Source organism: Phocoena phocoena, chromosome 15 (assembly GCF_963924675.1).
Source record: "Phocoena phocoena chromosome 15, mPhoPho1.1, whole genome shotgun sequence".
NCBI lineage: Eukaryota > Metazoa > Chordata > Mammalia > Artiodactyla > Phocoenidae > Phocoena > Phocoena phocoena.
Window position 1 is genome coordinate 84,529,638 of NC_089233.1, and position 24,721 is coordinate 84,554,358.

At 43.1% G+C, this 24,721-nt stretch overlaps 1 protein-coding gene across 1 annotated transcript in view; it reads right to left on the bottom strand.

Moving 5' to 3' along the window:
• The window catches only part of CDH26 (cadherin 26), a 74,249-nt gene that overhangs the window by 30,589 nt on the left and 18,939 nt on the right, over positions 1-24,721 (bottom strand). The window contains 6 exon segments of the mRNA XM_065893322.1: positions 1,978-2,143; positions 2,146-2,246; positions 3,799-3,983; positions 5,683-5,817; positions 6,015-6,181; positions 7,728-7,875. Coding sequence (XP_065749394.1) covers positions 1,978-2,143; positions 2,146-2,246; positions 3,799-3,983; positions 5,683-5,817; positions 6,015-6,181; positions 7,728-7,875 — 902 coding nt within the window.

Here is a 24,721-nt window from a genome sequence, read left to right on the forward strand (position 1 = left end):
CTGTTTTCTGTTCTTTTGGGTACCTACCCAGAAGTGGAATTGCTGGATCATACGATAATTCTATTTTTGATTTTTGAGGAACTGCCATACTGTTTTTCACAGAGGCTGTACCATTGTACATTCTCATCAGTGGTACACAAGGGTATCAATTACTTCACACTCTCCCCAACAGTTGTTTTCTGTTTTTCTTGCGGTAGCCATTCTCCTGGGTGTGAGGTGGTATCTCACTGTAGTTTTGATTTGCATTTCCCTGATGATCAGTGATGTTGAGCATCTTCCATGTGCTTATTGGCCACTTGTATATCTTCTTTGGAGACATGTCTATTCAAGTTTTTTGCCCATTTTTGAATCATGGGGGTTTTTTTTTTGGTTCTTATTCTTGTTGAGTTTTAGAAGTTCTCTGTATTATCTGGATATTAATCCCCTATCGGATATATGACTTGCCAATATTTTCTCCCATTCTGGCTTTGTACTCTGTGGATAGTGTCTTTTGGTGCACAAAACGTTTCCATTTTCATGAAGTCTGATTTGACTATCTTTGTTATCCGTGCCGTCGGTGTCATATCCAAGAAATCGTTGCCAAATTCAGTGTTGTGAAGCTTTTGTCCTATGTTTTCTTCTAAGAGTTGTCTTATTTTAGGACTTACATTTAGGTCCTTGATCCATTTTGAGTTAACTTTTGTATATGGTGTTAGGTTACCTGTTTGTGTCTTTGGATCTCAAGAAAGCCTCTTGAAGACAACATAGAGTCAGATCATGTGTTTTTATCCATTCTACCAATCTCTGTCCTTTGATTGGAGAGTTTAATCTTTCTATATATAAAGTAATTACTGATAAGAAGGGAATTAACTTCTGTTTATTTTTTGCCCACCCCGGCTCCCACAAGCAGTGTGCGCGATTCCAGAGACACGTGCACAGCTGCCTTCCGTGGGGCTGGAGGTGGGGAAGGGTAGCCGCTGGGGAAGGTACTGTGCTAAGAGTTGAAATGGACCAAAATTAACCACAGTTTACGGTCTGCCTTCCCCTGGAAGGTGCAAGCCTTCAACAGATTCCTGAGGTCCAAAATAGGTACATCAGACAGATTCTGCCAGCACGACTGTCTGGATGGGGAGAGAGATTCCTGTGCCTCCCACTCTGCCACCTTCCTGGGGATCATCGAAACTGTGTTTTTAAAAACAAAACACTAAGCAACCCAAGTGTCCATCAAGGGATGAATAGATAAAGTGTGGTATATACATAGAATGGAATATCACTCAGCTTTAAAAGGAAGGAAATGCTGGGGCACACGCTAGAACATGGGTAAAACTTGAGGACGTTATGCTAAGTGAAATATGCCAGTCACAAAAGGACAAATCCTGTGTGATCCCATTTATACGACATAATTAGAGCAGTCACATTCATAGAGACAGAAAGTTGAATGTAGTGCCAGGTCCTGGGGGTGGGGGGAACGGGAAGTTATTGCTTCCTGGGGGCAGAGTTTTAGGCTAGGAAGATGAAAAGAGACGGATGGAAAGAGTTTGTAGATGGACAGTGGCGAGGGTACACTGTGAAGTACAATAGGAATGTACTCCTGAAAATGCTGATCGCGGTAAACTTTACATACATCTTACCACAATGAAAAAGAAAACACTTCTGTCGCCCAGAAGCCAGAGGGCTGCCAGTTTACAACCTTTGGTAAAGGGGAACTAGAAATACATAACAAATTCTTTTAATACAAGAAACAACTGTAAAAGAATTTTGTGCTAAATGCAAAGGAAACGGACAAGTGGATTCCACCTTTGGGGGTCAGAGACCGCTATAGAAACAAGAAGGCATTGAACCTGGGGAAGTGTGTTCTGGGTGGCTTCTGGTATTCTCATAACTGGAATGGAGTCGTCCTCAGGAGCACATGAAAGGAGCTAATTTCCAACAGGGATCCTCTGGGGCATGTGGCTAATTCTGCATAACCCGCCTCCCGTCCCGCTCCTGTCTCCCCACCTTATCCGGCTGGCAGTTCTGTCCGGATCAGTAGCATTAAAAATTCCCACCTGAGTCCCAGGCCCAGCGCCGACGCCTTCACTGACGATGAAGGTCCCGGGGAGGAAGGCGGCCGGGTCGTTGACGCTGGCCACCCGCACACTCGCGGTGGTGCTGGTCGCAGCCTGCGGGGCCTCTGCAGCCGCCCCCCTTCGCAGGAGAAGAGCGGCTCCTTGTTCTCCACGGCCACGACCAGGCTCCGTACTGGCTGAGTCTCACAGTCCAAAGGCGGCCAGATGAAGCCTGCTCAGCACGCGTGTCACTGTCAACCCAGCGCCTGTGGCTTTTGTGCTTCATTTATTATTTACATCGTCTTTGATAACGATCAAAAGACAGTCATCAGCCCATTTTCAGATCACTTATGGAGTTCTTTTCTTCCCCTCCCCGCTCCTGGTTGAAAAGAGCCACCATCCATCAGAGGGTAATGAAAAATGCAACGAAAACCATAACCTAATAAAGCATTAATGTGACAACTCTACTGCAAAAAATATTAGGGGAGCTTAGGGAAATATAGATATTAATGATCATAGCTATTCAGGGTACAAAGTGGTCAGTGATTTAAAAGGATTGAAAGACTCGGAATATTTGGGAAATTCAGCCCCAGGCTGAATTCAGCCCCAGGCTGGTGTAGAGAATCCACAGAGCCTTGCTATTCACAGTGTGGATGTGGCCCGTCGGCATCACCTGGGAGCTTGTTACACTGACAGGCAGAAACGGGCCCCACCCCAGACCTACTAACTCGGGTCTGCCTTTGAACCTGATCCCCAGGTTGACTCACCTGCACTGCACCAGAGGCACTGGTCGTTCTAGGGTCTACTGAGAGCAATTAAGACTAAAGGCACTGGAGTCAGACTGCCTCAGTTTGAACCGCTATTCCAGCTGTGTGACTTCCTGAAAACAACCCAACCTCTCTGGGCTTCGGTTTCCTTATCAGTAAATGAGACAATAATACTTTACTGCAGGGCCAACTCTCCACTAGTCACAGCAGGCAAACTGCCAGGAGCCCACAATATTTTTACGGGTCCGTGCAAATGTTCTAATTTCTTTCAAACCCAGGAGGAAAAACAATGAACTCATAGGGTTAGAGAAAATATTTTAAGTGCTTTTATCACAACAGGAGAAAAAAATGTTAGGGACTATATAAATCTATTATATTTTGTCTAAAACAAAAAAATTTAATGTTGGAGTAATTAGTCATATCAAAAATAATCTTTAAGGGACTTCCCTGGTGGTACAGTGGTTAGGAGTCCGCCTGCCAATGCAGGGGACGTGCATTTGAGCCCTGGTCCGGGAAGATCCCACATGCCGTGGAACAACTAAGCCTGTGCACCACAACTACTGAGCCTGTGCTCTAGAGCCCGCAGGGCACAACTACTGAGGCTGCATGCCACAACTACTGCAGCCCGCGCCTAGAGCCCATGCTCTGCAACAAGAGAAGCTGCCGCAATGAGAAGCCCACGTACCGCAACGAAGGGTAGCCCCTGCTCACCACAACTAGAGAAAGCCTGCATACAGCAATGAAGACCAAGCGCAGCGAAAAATAAATTATTAAAGAATTAAAAAAAAATCTTTAATATTGATATGTATAATTTTGGTGGGAGGAGCCATGGAGGCAAAAGGGCTGAGGGTCCATGGCAGAAATCACTGTGCAGCTCTGCCTTCCTCACTGGCCATGGGGGTCGGAACACACGGATCATCACCACTGTTGGCGCCTATTTCATTGTCAGGAATCCTACAGAAAGGGCCTCAACATCTACAGCTACCTGCGGGGATGCATTTACCTTGATTACATTTAAAATCCCTTCGTTGGTCTCAGGATCAGTCAAAATGTCAAAATGTCCCCCTTCATTGCCATTTAATATATTGAACTTCACTCTCCGTGCTGACGTAAATGGCGAATCACCATCTTGGACCTCAAGACATAACACGCCCTGGCTGGCTCGGCCATCCGCTATCTAAATGTTATACTGACAGCAGCAATCATTATTTCAGTGTCATGGAGAAAAAGAAATGCAATTGAAAAAGAAAAAAAAGAAAGAAGAAAGAAAACATAGGCCTTGGAGACAACAACCTGGATATTTGTCTTGTGATCGAACTTGACCCCTAAGGATCTGAAACTGCCTGTTACAGCAGAACGAGCATCAGTAACAAACATGTCCTCCCTGGTCCCTGTGACTTGGTGTCTGAATAACTAGCTGAGTAACTTTAAAAGTACCCTTCAATTCAACGTGATGCACTACTTTTTAAAGAAGTTTTAAAATAATAATACATACCTTAGTTTATGCTGCCTAAAAAAATCTAACTCTTCTCCTAGAATAGAGCTCTTATGATTATTTCAATTAAGACGATCATTTTTCTAACATATAACAGATCTTTCAAATAGCTCCTTATTCAACACTTTTGGTGACAAGATAATTTCTCTAGATGAGCACATCAAAATAACAGCGTATATTTTCTCCAGCCCTACTTTTGGGAGCACAGCTTTTTACTAAGCCAGAGAAGGATTTTGAAACAAGACTCAAACATAATAAATATGTTTCAGTTATTATATACTGTTAGGTGAGATGCTTTCATTGAAAACATTTCAACTTTGGTCTATACAATTAATTTTTTTAAATGACAGTTTAAAAAAATAATTGTAGCATTTATTTATTCAACAAAGGCTACTGTGTACCAGATCCTGGTTTAGGTGCTGTGAACAAGACAGCAAAAATCCCATCACCAGGGACCTGAGAACTGAGTGTGTGTATGTTGCAGGGGTCAGGTTGGGAATTTAACCAGGTCATCAGGAAAGGCCTCCTTGAAAGAGGTCAGGAGAAGGACACAAATACAATGGACATTTTCCTTTTAAAAGTTCATATGGAAGAATGAAAAATTAAGAAATTGAAGGTAGATCATGATGGGTTTTTATTTTCTCTCTTAGCAATCTTCCGTATTTTAAGTGGTATGGTGTTTCCAAACTGATGGGAACAGTGGGTGCCAACGCTTTCTTCAAGCCTGAGGACCTAGTAGCATGTGAAATCCTGTGTGGAACCCAATATATATAAATCAGGTGAGCTGGAAAAAGCCAGGCCCAAACCCACCTACACATCTTTCCTATTTCAGAGCTCTGAACATTGTGCGCAAAGCTCAGGCCCAGACTTCTCACCCAGGGCCAGTTCTGCAAGGTCTGCGGATATTTTCAGTTGTCACAACTGGGGGTGCTACTGGCATCTAGTGGGTAGAGGTCAGGGAGGCTGCTCAGCATCCTACAATTCACTGGGCAGCCTCCCCTACCCTCCCCCGTACCCTTCCTCCAGCCCCAAATGTCAACAGTGTGGAAACTGAGAACCCCTGACGTGGATGGAGCAGGGATCCTCCGTCCTCCCCGAGCCTCGGTTCTCTTACCTGCAGAATGGAAATCACGCAGCAGCTCCAACCAGTAAGAACCTAAGGATCCATGTAAATGCTCTGAACACAGTTTCTGGCACAAAATAGTAAAAATGCAAGCTCACGAGACTGTTATTAACTGGTTCTCTATCAATATAGTTGACATCTTGATTCTAATTTACGTTATTTTGGAGCATTGCACACATCTTGGGTGATATGGGGAATTCCCTCAGCAAAACCAAGCCTAGGACGTGGAGGCCATCTGTGTGGGGACTTAGAAGCCGAGGCCGCGCAGGCGCCTTACTCAGTCTCGGCTGAACGTGGCATGTGGTTGTAGCCGTCTCGCACACGTATGTGAACCATGGCCGTGGATGACAACGGTGGTCCTCTACAGTCCTCCGCTCTGATTAGTAATGCAAGCCGAGGAGCAGTCTAAGTGGAGAGGAAAAGGAAAGTCAAGCCCTTCAGACACAGGAAAGGGGAATGTTAATACAGAAACATTCCATTTTAGCAATTTCAGTAGCCAGTCTAGCCACAGAGGGTTTCTCACTGCAAACATAAACCCTAAGTCTGGGGCTCAGAGAGCGAGAACCCATTTCATTTTTCCAAAACAATAAAGTGCGCATAACCTCATAATCTAAGCATCCTGACGGTCGTATTTCTCCACTAATACGGTCAATCCAGGAGGCACGTTCTCTCAGTAACGGTGTTTTGGAAACAAGGAAGTAAAGGACATGAGAATTTGGAGTATTTTCTTGATCCAAATCCACTGTTAACATCTCAAAAATAGGTTGACATGGAAAGAATGTTTTAAATTGTTACTGTCGGCCAAAGGCAGCCTATCAAACCAGTAGGAGCATGAGTCTTTGCTAAATGGCATTGAGGCATACGCCAGAGTGGATTAAGTACAAAGTCAAGCTGTAGACATACCGGACAAAATAAAGAGGGATAAATAGTCATAAGGTCAAGGAGCACTTTCTAATCATGACTGCAAATGTAGCAGGCTTAAAGGACAAAACTGGTACATCGATTTTTTAAAGTGTGGCCAAAAAACTATAAGCGAAATTTAAAAGGAAATGATAAACCAGGAAAACATATTTGAAATACATATTGGCAGACAGAGACATAGACATTGTTAATATATATGTAGAAAAGTGACAATCACACCAGCAGAAATGGACAAAGAAAAGAACACACAACTGATAAAAGAAATAAAAATGGCCAAGAAAGCTATCGTGTGTTCAAGCACTTAAAAATCAGAGATGAACACTGAGCCCTCTCGTATGTTGCTGGGAGATGGATAAATTGCAACACTTAAGTTGTGTATGCAGTTTGAACCAACAATTCCACCTGTCTGAATCTGTGCTTGGTAAATACTTGAATGGCGCACACATTTAGCTCAGATATGTTCACTGAAGCATGTTTTATAAAAATAGCAGAAGGTGGCAAAAAGGTTGGTTAAAAACCTTAAAGCACACCATAACATAAAATATGACGCAACAGAATGCTGTAGGAGAGCACTGTTAGGTTACAAACAGCAAAATTGCATTTTTAAAGAGAAAATTCATAAATATGCACATATAAAAAAGCATGCCCATATATTTATAAATATTCGATATATACACATATACATTTTGTACTACCATAAGGATGAAAAAAAGCATGTAGATATACGAATACACATTTGTAATTATATGTATAAATCTGTGAATATATACACATATATAAATATAACATACCATGGGTATATACATACACACATACAAAATGCAAAGAAAAATACTGAAAGAATATAAACTAAAACATTAGTTGTACTTACCTCTAATTGGTAGTATTAGAGATGCTTTCCGTTTCAATCTTTTTGTCTCTTGGAATTTTCCAAATTTCCTAGAGACAGTTTTGCAAAATAAATAATGCTTTTGTGTTATTAAAATAGATGCACGTTTTCGTGAGGGTGGTTTGGATTTAAAGACTCACAGATTCATAGAAATTTTAGATGCCATCTTGCTGCCACTTTACAGATGAGAAATTTGCAGAGATATTTAGGATCCTACCGCCCACCTCTGCTTCTTCTTCCCTCATTCATTTGGCTTTATTTTAGATTGATATTTATGTATCAGCTCTTCCAACTGACAATTTTCACATCATTTCATTGCCAATACAAAATGAGGCTTGCAGACCTCAAAGCATTTTGCTCTAATCCACACCCTGCAACCTTTGGGTTGTGAACAGGGAAAAGTCTCCCTGAAGACAGCTAGGACCAAGTGCCCTGTCACTATGCAAGCAGGAAAACCTTCATGGAACGGAGAGGACCGGAAGCCCCGAGGCCCCGCCGTGCATACCTGCAGTGTGGTTCTCCTTCACACTCACGTTAAATTCCTTCTCAGGGAACTGGGGTGCAAGATCGTCCACATCGCTGATCCTGATGCTGAAAATCAAGGATTTATCTGCAATTTGTCCTGTTAAGCGATTCACAACATCAAAATAAACCTAGGAAGCAGAGAACCACGTTAATGTTGTACAAACCATTGATTAGATGACACTAACCCCATACCTATTGGCGTAATTGTGTCCTGCATCTGTATCCTCCATAGACTGAAAGTTCCTGAGGGCAGGGATCACAGGCTCGCATTCACCCTGTGGCCCCAGGGACTGAGCACAGTGCTGGCACAGACCAGGTGCTCAACCAGCATCTGGAGAACAAATCAATGCGCTGACTTGAAAAAATACTTCATTCGTTATTATTAGGTTCAAATCTCAATTTCTCCACTTGCGTCAACATAGGCAAGTTGTTATAAGGCTCAGTTCCTACATCCTATCAGTCTTCTGATGAGAAGTGAACACACTAATGAATATTGGTGAAACATCACAGAGAGCAGACACTTAAAAGCTTTTGGGAAAGTGAACATTTAAAGTAACGAGGACTGGGAATTCCCTGGTGCTCCAGTGGTTAGGACTCGGCGCTTTCACTGCCATGGGCCTTGGTTCGATCCCTGGTCAGGGAACTAAGATCCTGAAAGCCATGTGGTGTGGCCAATAAATAAGTAAATAAATAAATAAAGTAACTATGACAGCCATTGACATACAGTGGGTTCTTAAACGGTCACTGCTGTTACTTGAATAAGGAAGGTCAATTCATCTCAAACATGCAGTTGAGAAGTCTTTCCTTTTAGAAGGTCTCAAATCAATAATTTCAGCTTCTATCATTAGTTTCTTAAGAAACTTAAAAAAAGGAGCAAATTAATCTTAAACAGAAAAAAGGAAGTAATAAAGATAAAAGCATATATCAATAAGATTGAAAACAGCAAAATCAATAATATCAATAAAACCAAAAGTTGATTGCCTTCCCATATAAATCTTGGGATCAGCTTATGGATGTCTATAAAAATTCTGCTAATCTTTTGAATAGGCTTGCACTGAATTTAAATTTGAGAGAACTGTCATCTTAACAGTCAATCTTTCAATCCATAAATACACAACATCTTTTCATTCAATTAAGTCATCTTTGATTTCTTTCATCAGTGTTTTATAAAAGTTTTGAGCAAACACATCCTGCACATATTTTAGAGCTGTACCTAAGTATTTTAAATTTATACTGAAGCACCTCATTTGTCTGGTGATATTGTAAATGATATTGTTTTAAAAATATTGATTTCCAATTATTCATAGCTGGTCTATAGAAATACAATTAGTTTTATGTAGTAACTTTAAAATTGATTTTCATATGTTAAAAATAGGCAAAGGATTTGATCAGACACTTTTCCAAAGAAGCTATACAGATGGCAAATACTGCATCATTTGTCATTAGAGAAATCCAAATTAAAACCCCAATGCGATACCTCTACACAACTATTAGAATGGCTAAAATAAAAAACCTGACAAAGATGCAGAGCAATTGGAATTCTTACATATTGTTAGTGAGAATGCAAAATAGCTCAGTCATTCTGAAAAATAGTTTAGGAGTTGCTGATAATGTTAACATACGCTTTTCATGTGATCCAACAAGCTCACTCCTAGATATTTACCCAAAAGAAATAAAAACTTACGTTCACATGAAAATCTGTATGGTTTTAGCAGCTTTGTGAAAATTTTGCCCAAAATTGGAAAGTACTCAAGTGTCCATCAAATGATGAGTTGGTAAATTATGGTACATCTGTAAAAGAAATACTAATCAGCAAAACAAAACAAACATAAAAACTTTTGCTGCATGCAACAACATGGATGAATACCAGATGCATTATGCCAAGTGAAAAATCCAGATTTAAAAAGTGACATTCCCTTCCCTGGTGGTGCAGTGGTTAAGAATCCGCCTGCCAACGCAGGGAACACGGGTTCAATCCCTGGTCCGGGAAGATCCCACATGCCGCCGAGCAACAAAGCCCATGCACCACAACTACTGAGCCTGTGTGCCACAACTACTGAAGCCTGCACACCTAGAACCCGTGACCTGCAACAAGAGAAGCCACCGCAATGAGAAGCCCCTGCTCACCGCAACTAGAGAAAGCCTGTGCACAGCAATGAAGACCCAATGCAGCCAAAAATAAATAAATAAAAATAGATAAATAAATTTATTAAAAAGTGACATTCTGTGTGATTCCAGTTTACCTTCTAAACAAGGTAAAAATGTAGGGACAGGGAACAGATCAGTGGCTTCCAGGGGTTAAGGGTTAGGGGAGGGTTTGATTATAAAGGAGAAGCATAAAGAAATTTCAGGGGTAATGGAACTATTCTGTAGCTTGGTATATTAAATGTAAAATACTAAAGGTTTTAATTAAAAAAAAACTAGTCAGACAAAAACATAACTATGTGCTTCTTATAAGGAGATACACCTTAAATATAAGAATATGGAAAAGTTGAAAGTAAAAGGAGATATATATATATATATATCCTCTCTATATATGACCTTCTCTATGTATTATCTTCTTTTGGTTAGTCTTTGAAGATAGATAGATAGATAGACTGATTTTCAAAGACTATCCAAAAGAATCTCATCTAGTTATCTAGCTACAGATACAAAACTTTAAGGCAAGAAGTCTTACTAGTCATCAATGGGGACATTTAAAAATCATAAAAGGCTCAATCTATGAGGAAGATATGACATAGCAATTCTAAATCTGCAGGCACCCGATAACATAGCCTCAAAATATAAGCAGATAAGATTAACAAAACTAAAATGGCAAGCAGAGATTTTAACACAGTCCTCTCAGATAGAACAAGCAGATAAAAACAGGTAATCAGTAAGGATATCAAGTATTTAAACAACATAATTAACTGACTCGATGTGATTGATGCCATAAATAGAACAATCTATCCAACACTGCAATATACACATTCATTTCAAGAGCACATTGATTGTTTACCAAAATTGATCATATGCTAGGATATAAAGCAAGTCTCAACTAATTTCAAAAAATTACAACCATATAGAGTATATTAAGCTAGAAATCATTAAGAAAGATAATTTACAACCCCAAATGTTTGGAAGTTAAGCAAAGCACTTCTAAGTAACGTATGGGTCAAAGAAGAAATCACATTGGAAATCAGAAAATATTTTGAACTGAATGGTAGTGAAAACACAATAAATCAAAATGCATTTTCCTCTCATCATTCAAACTTCAAACCCAGACTTTATATGCATATTTTGATTCTATAGAGGCTAGCAGGTCAATAAAAGCTTGCAAAATGATTGTTTACAGACAATCATTTTTGTATTTGGCAATAAGGGATTTTTGAGATTTGCCCACGCCATGACTCCTAGGTCTCAAGTTCCTTGTTGAAAGCATGTTATCGAAAAACTTTCTTCCCGAATTATATTCTGCTTACACAAAATGCTGGGTGATATAAATGTGTGATTCTTTTATTTTGTGTATCAGAGGCTTGGGTGTAAGGAAATAACCAGAAGTCTTTCTAAATCTGACAGTGTGGTGGTGTAAAAGTTTCTGCTTTGCTAGCTTCTTGAGAGATTTTGGAGTCTTGCAAAACTCACCTCATAGTGAATTGGATTGAAGAAGTATTTATGGAATGAAAAAGCAGAAAGGCAATAACCTACACATTTGCCATTGACAAAGGAGCAAATGTGGTGAAGGCTCCATTGATTAAGGAGTCATGATTGCACAAGGCTTTGTGCGTCGTAACAGAAAGACTGCCAAAAGTAGAAAGATTGTGGGCCACGTCCACGTTCATCATTCTGCTTCAGCCAAAACACGCCTCCAAGAGACTCAGGAAGCGCATCATCACCTACTTATACAAAACAGCTATTACACGTGAAAACAAACAAAAAGGCTGCCTGAACCACAACAAAAGCCTTGATTCTGTTTTTCCACAAATAACAATACCACCTCGCACTGCCTAATGTTTGCTTGCAGGAAAGGGCATTCTCTGGAACTGCTGAAGATGTAAGCAAACTGAAGCATCTTGAGAGAACAAGTGTTTCTCACGTGATCCCTGCTGCAAAGATCCTCCCATCATTCTGCTCTGAGCAGATGCTAAAATTGGTGTGCGTGCGTGTGTGCCTGTGTTCCTGTGTCCAATGAAAGCTGAGATGCCAGTGGGAATCCTCAGGTCATTCTGTTTCCCTGAAAGCCAGTTACACCCCGTCATTACCATATTTTTTGCAAATGATTATGTGAAGCTGTAAGGACACACAAAATATTAGATATAAAAATATATAAGCAAAGGCAACAATCTTAAGTCCACTTCTGAGAGCATCTTCTTCAAGTGGTTCATCTGGGGGGATGGACCATGAGCCTGCATCAGTACCAATGACCAGCTCTTGAAGACCAAGGTTTTAAGGGAAGAGGCACCATTGTCTTAGTCATTTACCTTTAGGGCAGAGGAAACAGCTAAGGACTCAGTGACCACATCAGAGGGAGCCAACAATGACCCCGCTCCTCCAAGTGAGCAGTTCTCTAGTACCACAAATGTACCTGTCATGTCAGTGCAGGCCGATTTAGAAACTGTGAAGAGAAATTACTGTTCTTGCGCTAGGTCAAAATGTTTAAATTGAATCCTTAATTTTCATAGAACTGTAATAAATTTTGAGCTTATGTAGGTGGACAGCATATAGTAAAAATGCTTGGAAAGACACAGATGTAAGGTGATCACTTCTGTGAGATCAGACCAGAGTGGAAAGTTGGGGGTGAGGGAGAGGTTTTTAATGACTATGCCATTAAAATAAATAAATTAAATCTTATGGAATTTAAAATTCCATAAGAAGTCTTTATTAATTTTACACCTAAAAAGTAAGATAAGCGACAGGAACTCTTGTTCATTGACGGCGGGAACGCAAAGTGGTGCAGCCACTTTGGAAGACAGCTTGGCAGCTTCTTACAAAACTACATTTACTCTCACCATATGATCCAACAGTCCTGCGCAATGGTATTCATGCAAAGGAGTTGAAAACTTATGTCCACACAAAAACCTGCACACAGATGTTTAAAGCAGCTTTATCCATAATCATCAAAACTTGGAAGCAACCGAGATGCCCTTGGGTAGGTGGAGGGATAAACAAACAGTGGTCCACCCACAGTATTCCCCAATGGAATGTTATTCAGCAATGAAAAGACATGGAGGGGGCTTCCCTGGTGGCACAGTGGTGGAGAGTCCTCCTGCCAATGCAGGGTACACAGGTTCGATCCCTGGTCCGGGAAGATCCCACATGCTGCAGAGCAACTAAGCCCGTGCACCACAACTACTGAGCCTGTGCTCTAGGGCCCATGAGCCACGACTACTGAGTCCACATGCCACAACTACTGAAGCCCGCGCACCTAGAGCCTGTGCTCCACGATAAGAGAAGCCACCATAGTAAGAAGCCCATGCGCCGCAACAAAGAGTAGCCCCTACTCGCGGCAACTAGAGAAAGCCTGCACGCAGCAACGAAGACCCAACACAGCCAAAAATAAATAAATAAATAAAGTTATTGGGGAAAAAAAAAGTAAAGACGTGAAGGAAGCATCAGTTCACATGGCTAAGTGAAAGAAGGCAACCTGAAAAGGCTACAGACTGTATGATTCCAACTATATGGCACTCTAGAAAAGGCAAAACTATGCAGACAGTAAAAGGATCAGGGGTTGCCGCGGGCTCAGAGGGGAGGAAGGGATGAATAGATGGAGCACAGAGGAAGTTTAGGTCGATGAAACTATGATACTAGCAGGGTGGATACATGTCACTAAACACTGTCAAAATCCACAGAATGTACAAAACAAAGAGTGAATCCCCATGTAAACTATGGGCTTTAGTTAATAATAATGTACATTACCTCATCGATTGTAACAAGTGTACTCCACCAATGCAAGATGTTAATAATAGAGGGAACTGTGGGATGAATCGGAAGGTGAGCGGGTATACAGGAACTCTGTACTCTCCAATCTATTTTTATGTAACACTAAAATGGCTCTAAGAAATAAAATCTATTAAATTTTTAAAAGGGTCCCTACTTGTAAAATAAGGCATGGGCAACCATATATATAGAGTCAGTCTACTTTGACTTGCTGCTGAATCTCTCATTGCTCTAGGATAAATAGCGATTTTACTTGTTGAAGGCTGAAAAGATTTCAGGGAGTCCGCAGAGAGGCAGAAGAAGCCCTGAGGAGCTCTCAAGGCAGATGACCCCTTACAATGGGAATGTTGGTCTCTCAAGGGGCCTCTGGTTGCCAGGTACAGAGCCCTGCTTGGGCATGCTGAGTAAGTATGGGGTTTATTCCCAGAGAAGAAGCTTCAGTGAAGCCCAGGGAGGGCAGACTCACCAGGGGACTGGCTGAGCCCTTGCACAGATCGACTCCTTTCTTCTTTCACAAGTCCTGGAGGGATGCCCCCTTGTCACCCTGCTCTGCACCATATGAGACGTTCCCTGGCTGGCAGGCTCTGAGCCTGGAAGCAGAGCAGCCCAGATTCAAGTCCCGGTAGGTGTGGACTTGACTGTGCCACCAGCCGGTCGTCTCTTCCCTCTGTGGCCCCAGAGTCCAGAGCAGAGGCTGCTTTACCAGACGGGTGTCTTAGGGCCTTGGCAGCTTCACGCAGCCATCTTCCCACCCCCCTCTCCCTCACAGCTCACACGGTCTCCTTTACTTTGCTGTATGTGCCTCCTTGGGCCTCCTTCCCAGCAGACTTGCTGCCCTCTCACCGGCAGCCACCACGGTGGTCCCACTCGGCCTCGTAAGACGCTGGCCTGGGCCCCGCGTCTACTCCTGTTCAGCTCTCTCCTCTCTCCCTACGAGACGAAGGATGCGGTGAGGCTACTAGTACTGAACTCGTCTGCTTCAGGGACTCCAACATACATTTTTAAATTTTTGTGCAAGCAAATTGGCTTCCTCAAAAGCAGCGTTTTCACAGTGCTCCTCCATAATTTATGACTGTGCGGCAACGCTCCGCTCCTTAATCACCCTGACTTCTGGCTCTAAATCTGTGCCAACTGTAATCCTTCCACTTAAAAACAGGAACCACATGTTTGTTTTATGTTTATTATTCTATATTCCATTTATTATCCTAAAAGCTACATCTGAGACCGTTAGTTCTGTAAGATGCCTGAGAGGCCTATGTGCTATTTATTCTTTGGCAAGAGGCTAAGAATTTCCGGGGGACTCAGAATCACAATGGAAAAAGGAAATGTCATGGATATTTTCTGCACTTGTAAAGGGCTTTCAGCCTTTTGTTATAGCCTTGAGACTTATACCCGTGGCTAAACACACCACAGGGCATTGACATGATGGCTACTTGAAATTACATGTACAAGATGTTTACTCTTAGACACTAATGAGCATATAGAAACATCTTAAATGCCAAGCACACAATACAAAATCACAACTACGCGTAGGTTATAAGTAGGTAAAGATGACTGTGTTGAGATAAAGATCCACAAATAATCGTTACAAGGAAGATAAAAAGGTGATTTTCTTGAGTGTACTTGTATCTTATGAAATTGAGCGTATTTTGATATAAATAGATAAGATTCCTATACGGAAAGAAGACTTTTCCCCTCTCCAGCTCTGTCTTCGATTTTTCAGCAATTCTTGACCGGTGCTACTGCTTTCTCATAGATTTCTTATGGGATTAACAGGAAATTAGCTCCCCGCCCCCCACACCACCTTGGAAACACAAGTTTTTTAAGGTTTTAGTCAGTGTTAGTGACTCCTTTGCTATCCTCAAGGGTAAAGCAGTGCTACTAGAACTGTCTTTCTGCCAATACATTAGAGTTACTTAATTTTTAATAGCATCCTCTCCTCATGGACAGCCAAGAGAAGCAGATGGTTAAGCTAGCACACTCGGTTTGTGTGCTGTGCTCGTGACATTGCTTATCCCACTTCCATGGCTGGCAATCCTCATCAGCCTGTTTCAAATCTTCCTAACTAGTAGGTTAACCCCTGTGGGTTAGTTTCCTATGGCTGCTGCAACAAACTGGGTACCTATGACAGGACTGTATTCTCTTACAGTTCTGGGGGCCAGAACCAAAACCAAGGTGTCTGTAGGGTTGGTTCATTCTGGGGGCTCTGAGGGAGAATCTGCTCCAGGCCTCTCTCCTTACTTCTGGTGGTGTCAGCGATCCTTGGTGTTTCTTGGCTTGTAGACACATTGCTCCAATCTCTGTCGCCAGCTTCCCATGGCCTTCTCGTCTGTGTCTTTTTCTCTGTGTCCAAATCTCCCTCCCCATACAAGGATGCTGGTTACTGGACTAAGACCCACCCCAATCTGGTATAACCTCATCTTAATTTGATCACACCTGCAAAGACTCTATAACCAAATAAGGTCACATTCACTGGTACCGGGGTTAGGAGTTGAGCATATCTTTTTGGAAGACACAATTCAACCCTCAACACTCGGGAAGTCTGACACTACATTTTGCTGTTCTCATTCACTCATCCAACATAATTAATTGAGAATCTACTATGTGCAGAGGCCAATTCTTGACTCTGGGGTAATAAGAGCAAATAAGGCAGGGTCTCTCCCTTCTTAGAACTTCCATTCTAATGGGGAAATTGACCATCATTAGAGAATCAAACAGGAAAGTAGGAAACATGGGCCTGGGGATGCCAGATCTCCTAATTTTTCAGGAGAAACTAAAATTTTGAGATTTTAGGTCAAATTTCCTTTTTTTTTAAGAAAAAAATTAGAAATAAATTTGGTTTTTGAAAACTGTTAACCAAACAAAATGCTTTTGCCGGCCAGAATTTTATCCTTCTGACCGTGCCCATTCCCTCATTTTATTCCCTCAGAATCACCTGGACAGAGTTAACGTGATCTTGCTCAGGTTGCACCGCAGACCACTGAAATCAGAACATGGGGAGGGGGAGGGTCCCAGCATCAGGATGTTTTAAAGCTCCTCGAGGGATTCCAGTGTGTGGCCAGCACTAGATTAGATAAAGTGGGTTCACATTGAGGCACTGGGGGGAGTGGTTCAAGGCAGGAGGGGTGCAAGGAGAGCTTTCTGCAAGAGCAGCTTCTGAGTTTTCAAGGGGAGGTCTTGGAACTGCAGAAAAGTAGCCACGGGATGGTAGATGGTTCCTGAGCACCTGGTATGTGAGAGCTGATTGAGCTGTGCTGCAGTCAAAACACACCCTTGATTTTTGAAGACTTAGTATAAAAGAAGGGAAAAGATTTCATTAGTCACTTTTTTACTGGTCACATGTTGAAATGATATATTTGAGACGTACTGGGTATATTGGGATAAATAAAGCATATTTAAAATTTAATTTCATTATTTCCTTTTACTTCTTAAAATGTGGCTATTAGAAAACATTTGAATTGTAGTAAAATACACAGCTATTAGAACATTTTATATTACAGGGCTCACATATTTCTTAAAGCCTAAAAGCCACAGAGCTAGTTTAGAACTACTGACATAGCTTTTCTCCATGGTCCCTGGACAGCAGCATCAGTGTGACCTGGGAAATTGTTAGTGATGCAAATTCCTAGGCCCCATCCCCAGACCCACTGAATCGGGGTCAGCAGTCAGTACTTTAACAAGCCCTCCTGGAAAGTCTGATGCACGCTGAAGATGGGGAATGGGGTCAGGCAGGCTTCCCAACTCTTCCCAGGGGGCAGGGCAGTGTCCTAGGAAGATGAGCTGCGAGAGCAGAGGTTCTAGCATCAGCCCCAGTGGGGTGAGCTTTGATTTCTTTAGGAAAATGAAAGTTTAAAAGGAACAGGACGTAAGCTGTGACAAAGCGAGAGAGAGGCATGGACACATATACACTACCAAACGTAAGGTAGATAGCTAGTGGGAAGCAGCCGCAGAGCACAGGGATATCAGCTCTCGGTGCTTTGTGGCCGCCTGGAGGGGTGGGATAGGGAGGGTGGGAGGGAGGGAGATGCAAGAGGGAAGAGATATGGGAACATATGTATATGTACAACTGATTCACTTTGTTATAAAGCAGAAACTAACACACCATTGTAAAGCAATTATACTCCAATAAAGATGTTAAAAAAAAAAAAGAACAGGACGGAATCTTCAGAAGCCAAGTAAAGTTGTTGGAACTGCCGAAAGTGACTGAAAAGCTAAGAAACCCAACTGACTTGAGGGAGGAAGGGGGTTGGGCAGCACAGTAACAGCTGTTGGAAAACAACACCATTTCAACTTTGTAACCGAATGTGGGAAGACTCCCCAGTAGGCTGTTCTCCCATCCGGGGGCACAGCCGCGACTGAAGAAGACGTCTGATTTCATTCCCTGAAAGCACAATGTCTGTGGCCACCCAGAAGCTGACTATGTGCGGGATGGGAACATGGCCCCTACTCCGGGGAACCCTTCTCCTCCACGACAAGGGCAGGACAGTTCACTGTGTTTAATCCCAAAAAATATTGTCTTGAGTTTTCTCTTCCTGCCCTGGCAATCTGGTTATTTCAAGGTTATAGCATGTGTCAAAACAAGGACCCATAATTTACCCAGCCACATCCCTCTGGGTCCAAATCATAACACACACTTGACTTTTATCTCTACTTTGGGGCCAGACTTTAGAGTCATGTTTGAATAGCAGAAGAGAGGAAACAAATTACCCTTACTGGTTTCTGAAGAGGTTCTACCAAACCCACAAGTTGTTGGACACCAACGTGAAAGTCGTTTTAAAATTTAGCACATTTTGATTATCTGCCAAGAAGAACCACCTAGAAGATGACAGACTTGTGACCAAGATCAAGGGGATTAGCAGCTTCTTCGGTAGCCTCCCCCCAAAAAAGGCTGGCTCGAGGTCTTCCAAACTTCTCCCAGTGTGGAAGTGGAGAGCCACAGCGATCTGCTCTGAGAGTGGAACAGGACCAGGAGATGGTCCTTCTTAAAAACTGCGCATAATCTATGCTGGCTGCATTAGGAAGTGGAAGGAAAATTCACTGCCTGAGAAAACTCTTTGCTGGGTTTATTTGTCACGAGAAGCAAAATACAGGGTGTTGCCTGGAATGGGGACATCTTGGCCACGTTATTCCGAAGAATAAGATAAATGTGAGTCCCCCATGTTCCAATTAGAAATGTTTTTCACTCTCTTGGATGGCAATGTTCCCTATTGTAGCTTACACTTCCTGGTCCTCTGAGCACTGGCTCCTAAATGCAATTCTTTGGGGAGGCCCCAGAGACAGAAGATTTGAGGTGCGGCATGGGACACCAGGGAAGTGGGGCTGGGGGACCTGGGAAAACAGGACCCCGTGTGTGTGGGGTGGGGGAGACAGCAGTTAGGGGCTCCTGTGATAGGATGAGGCTGGCTTACCGTGCCGGTATCCTCTGACATCCGGTTTTCAGCTGTTTTCCATTTTGCGGTATCGTATGCCTTTGTCATATTCCTCCTACTCCAAACCATTTTGCAATTTTATGTCCAGTAACTCTGCCTGAGCCTTGGTGGGGTGGTGTACTGGGTAAAGAAAAAGAGACCGTGTTCAAGTTTGGGGCAAAATGCAGCAGTGCATGGGCCCCAACGACGACAAAGACATTAAGGGTCCTGGACAGAAGCAAGAGGAAAGGTTAGGTGACTGTCAGAAAGTATAAGCCCTCCTCCCCAGTTTCTTAGAATTCTCAGAAGTATTCTGGAGAGGACTGAATTCACCAGAGAAATGTGTGATGTTGAGCCTTGGGTTATTGAAACTGCATGGTGAAGGACAGGGTGGTTCTAGGGGCTGGAGGATTGCTGTCCAGGTATTCAGGAAACATGTGTGCTGCAGTTAAGAAATATTTCCGCCCTAGAAAGCCAAAGCCATAACAAAGAACCCCCTCCCCACCTTCCCATATTTATTCCCAAAGAGGTAAAGTCTTTGCTAGCCAAAAATTTTGACTTCCTGGATTAAGTAAATTTCTGGAGGGTTCCCCACAGTTAAGACCTTCCCAGATTTGACTCTTAAGGATATTTTTACAAATGTTTGTTTCCAACATTCCAGATTGCCTGCCTTTCCCCGAGGGCTGGGACTGTCCCTTACTCACCTGTGTGTCTCCAGCACCTAGCACAGTGCCTGGCATATGGTAGGGCTCAGAAGGTAATTTTTCCTGGTGAGTAAATCCTTAGTAACAAAAGTCTTTGAAGATTCCAAGGGCTGCATTCGAGCGCAGGACGCCGCCTGACTGGCCAGCAGCCCGGGGGGCCCACGAACAGGACTATTCCTGAGTAGTGTGGTGGATCCATCCACAACTGTCCCATCCTACCACCTGATATGTCTGCAGAACTGAAGCGCCGAGGTGTGACACTGCTTTAATGTCCTCATCAAGAAAATGGGGGTAAAAATGCCTTACCCAGTGGGCTTATGAAGAGGATTAAACTGGACAGAGTAACTGTCCAGGAAATTTTAGTTTCCCCCTCTTCCCTTCCTGTCTTGTCTAACACTTTCCTTCTGGGAACTTCCCTCCTCTTCTCTGCCGGTTTCTGGTGGGACTGTTAACCTGGTTGCCCCCAACCTGGCCAATCAGAGTGTCCCATTGTCCCAGGACCCAGTGATTGGCCCAGGGGTGAGCATGTGACCCAAGCAAGCCAATGGGAATCTTTTAAAAGGGTTGATAGAGACGCTGGGTTTCTCTCCTTCCTTGGGTCCTTGGGCTGCAGGGTGATGGAGCCACGGAGTGGGTTGTGGCCAGCATTGCCCCATGGTGCCTACTGGACGTGTGGCAGATTTGAGAGATGGAGAGGCTGGGTGCTGACACATTGTTTTGACCCCTGCATCCAGCTTTGCCTGAAGCCTATGCATCTTTTGATTTCTCCATTCCATGAGTTCAATATCCTTCTACTTCCTGTTAATCCAATTTTGTCACTTCTAATCCAGAGGGTCCTTATAATACTTTATCTCTGTCCTTCTTTCCTCTTTTCTTCCTTCCTCTCTCCCCCTTTCTACTCCGTTTCTCCACCCTCCTCCCATGCTTTCCTTTCTCTCACCCAGATTCCATATTTCTCTCAGTACCTAGCCAGGACCTCGGCTTTGTTTTTATCTTCCTGTCCATTCGTCACTTCAATGGTGTCCTCATATAACTGAGATAGTGACTCCTGCACATTTAAAAATAATAATGAAAAGATCCTTTCATGACTCACAGGCACACAGCTCTCTTAGGAGCACGATGGGCAGGGATGTTGACATTTTGGATCAGGGAATGGTTATCCTTCAGCCGCAGTCCAAGCCATACTTCACATTGCTGGCTTCGACCTCACTCATTTTTGTCTTCATGTAAATAAAACCATTTTGTTTTCACGTATCATGAGAACCAGGCTTTGTGGATCCCCTGTCCAGGTGTGTTCTGAATGCGTCTCTAGCTCCCGCTAGTGGCTGACGTGGCTAAGGGCTGAACTGGCTGGGGCTGAGCCTGTCAGGTGAGAAGTCCCACCCTGGAGATGGAGTTGAGGATGATTGAGGCCGACTGTCCCATCTCTGGGTCTGGCACCCCAGGACCCCACTGAACAACCACAGGCAAAGGATGTCATCTGCCTCCTGGGGTCTCTTGAGCAGTGGGTGGTCTCGTCTGCCAGTGGGGAGTTTGTGGCTATTGACAGCGTTGAAATATTGTTTTTAGAGGAGCGGGGATGAATTAGTCCGTTAATTTGCTCGTGGTCTAAAACCCAAGGAGCATCTGTTTGAGCCATAAGGGGCTTTTTTTTTTGTGGCTGGAGGGAAGCCCAAGTTGACGGTGTGATTACAACCATCAGCAGGGGTTGTCTGGAAGCTTCATGGAGAGGAGGCAATGAATCACCACCAGGCACAGTGGCTCAGGTCCCCTGTGTAGTTATCCCCATTGCCCTCAGAGCCAATCTCTTTTCCAGAGGGCGGTGGCTGGAAGTGGGTTAGCACAAGCCGGCTCCTTTGCTCTCACTGGGCCAGCTAACCAGGGCTAATGATCATAATGACAACAGCTCTGCTTTACAGCACACTTACTGTGTTCCTGCTGTGCTACATCCATTATCTCCGGCCTCCCCAACTTCTGTCGTTCAAATACCACCTTCAAGGTCTTTGCTGTTTGTGTAACGCTGGTCCTATTTTCTTCATTAAAAAATACAACAGTCATTTTTTTCCCCTTAAAATAAATGTACTTAAAAAGTAAACCTGCCAAATGGAAAAACATCTTCTAAATGGAAAACTAATAACACCTGCCATGAATGGGAGGCAACCATAAAAATACGATGTGAAAAATAGAGACTTCTGGTTTCTGGCCCAGCGTGTAAGAACCTGAAAGACGCCACTCCATCCTAAGAACAAGTAAAAAGCTGAACAAACTGAAAAAGCACCGGCTCTTCCTCGATCTGTCAGAGAAGTGAGGTCACAGGGCAAACTGCTGCCCCCCAAAACTGGAGACACTGACAGGCAGATACAAAGGAACAACTTACTTGAGCAGAAACTTCCGCAGAGGCCAGCACTGGGGCCGGGAAATCTGAACTCTGGTGATTTGCTGAAGCTCAGTGTGAACAAGCCTGGGAGAGAGAAACTCCAGGAGGACCTGTGTCAGGGCCCCGGCACTTGTGTGAATTTGACCTGGAGGAGCTTGGCCATGTTTCCACAGTGAGCATGGTCGGGGCGAGGGGTGGGGGTCGTGGACTCACTCTGGCTTCCAGCAGGGGAGGGAAAAAGGAACCATTTTGAAATACACCAGAGCGTTCAGTTCTTAATCAGGCCGGCCCTCGGGGAGAAACGAGTTCACCAGAATCTAACCTCCTGGGGATTTACCAGCCCCTAACTGACCTGAAGGAAGGGAAATGCCCAACTCCCAGCTCACAACAGCCATTCTGTCCCACCTAAGGGGAAGAAAAAAAAGCAGAAACACTTGTGAAGTTCACAGCCCAGAGGTACAGGCTCATTAAAAGACTGAGACCTGAATATAGGCTAAAGGACCCTTCCCCTCCCCCAACTCACTTCACTCTTTTACCAAAGGCCTACTTAGAGCATTTCCTTTTAGCCACCTGGTACATCATATTCACTTATAAATAAAAAAAGTTACAAGGCATGCCAGAAGACAAAAAACACAATTCGAAAAGACAGAGAAAGTATCAGAACCAGATTCAGATATGGCAGGGATACTGGAGTTATCAAACCAGGAACTGAAAACAACTATGATTAAGATGCTAAGAGATCTGATGGATAATGTAAACCGCATGTAAGAACAAATGGGCAATGTAAGTGGAGAGAAATTCTAAGAAAGTACCAAAATGAAATGCTAGAGATCAAAAACACTAAGAGAAATGAAGAATGCCTTTGACAGGCTTGTTAGTAGATTGGATATGGCTGAGAAAAGAATCTCTGAGCTTGAAGATCTCTCAACAGAAACCAGCCAAAGTTAAAAGCAAAGAGAACAAAAGATTAAAAAAAAAAAAACCAGAACAGTGTATCCAAGAACTGTGGGGCTACTACCAAAGGTGTAACACACGCGTAATGGGAATTCCAGAAGAAGAAAGAGAGAGAGAAACAGAAGAAATATTTAAAACAACAATGACTGAGAGTTTCCCAAATTAGTTTTAGGTAACAAACTACAGATCCGGGAAACTCAGAGAACATTGAACACAGTGAAATGCCCCTAAAACTACATCTAGGCTTATCATTTTCAAACTACAGAAAAATCAAAGATAAAGAAAAAATCCTGAAAGAAGCCAAAGGAAAAAAACACAATACCTATAGAGGAGCAAAGATAAGAATTACATCCAACTTCTCCTGAAAAACTGTGCAAGCACGAGAGTGAAGTGAAAGGTTTAAAGTGTTGAGAGGAAAACACCCACCAATCTACAATTCAGTTCCCTGTGAAATTATCTTTCAAAAGTGAAGAGGAAGTAAAGACTTTCTCAGAAATTGAGGGAATTTGTTGCCAGTATACCTGCCTTGCAAGAAATATTAAAAGAAATTCTTTAAAGAGAAGGACAATAATGTAGGTCAGAAACTCAGATCTACATAAAGAAAGAAGAGTATCAAAGAAGGCAGAGGTGAAGGTAAAATAAAAACTTTTATTTTTATTATTAATTGATCTAGAAAATAAGTTTATTTAAAAAAACAATAGCAACAATGTATTCAAGTATGTGTATCTCTCTACATAACCTTTTGTGTGCTTATGTATAAGTGAAATGAATGACAGCAATGATACAAGGGACAGGAAGGGAGACTAACACTAGCCCCCAAGTCTGAAGAAGTGGGTGCCAGCTCAGTGCCATGTGGGCTGTCTGCCACCCCACACAGGTAGCAAGAAGCCCCCGGAGAGACGACCAGAGTTGGTCACATCATTTTCGAGCAAGAAGGGATCTTAGGGAGCCTTTTAGCTCAGCTTCCTGAGCCCTTGGTGAGGGCCGGTTCTGGCACTCCCTTCCTGGTGTGACACGGATAGACCTGCACACCCTCCAGGACCCCAAGCCCCCTGCAGCCTCCAAGCTGCTGTTCATCTCAGCCATTCTCTTCACAGAGGGGCCAACCCCCACTCAAAACACCACCATACAATTGCAGCCTTATTCCCATTATTTAAGAAATGAATATCTTGGTATATCTTTTCCAATAATAGGTTTCATTAAATTAAACCCAAGGCACTTACAGTTCCTGGAAATAGCAGGCTGATCCAATTTGGCAGACATGTGCTGAATTTCTTTAGAAATCATCCCATTGGTTTCTGAGGCTTCTGGTGATCAAGGGCATAGGCTGCCAGGGTTTAAATCCAGGCTCTGCCACCTGTGGCTGTGTGACCATGAGCAAGTCACATCACCTCTCTGGTCTTAGCATTCCCATCTCTATAATATGGCAACAGCAGTTCCTACCTCCCAGGATTGTTGTGAGGGTTAAATAAATTCACATAACGCTCCACAAGGTTAGCTGTAAACATGTACACACAGACTTATAGCGCAGCTCTCGTAGGAAAAGAGACGTGGCCAGGAAACTCATTGCCATCCAACAGGATGCAGGGAAAGTGGTTACTTCTTTAAAGTTGAG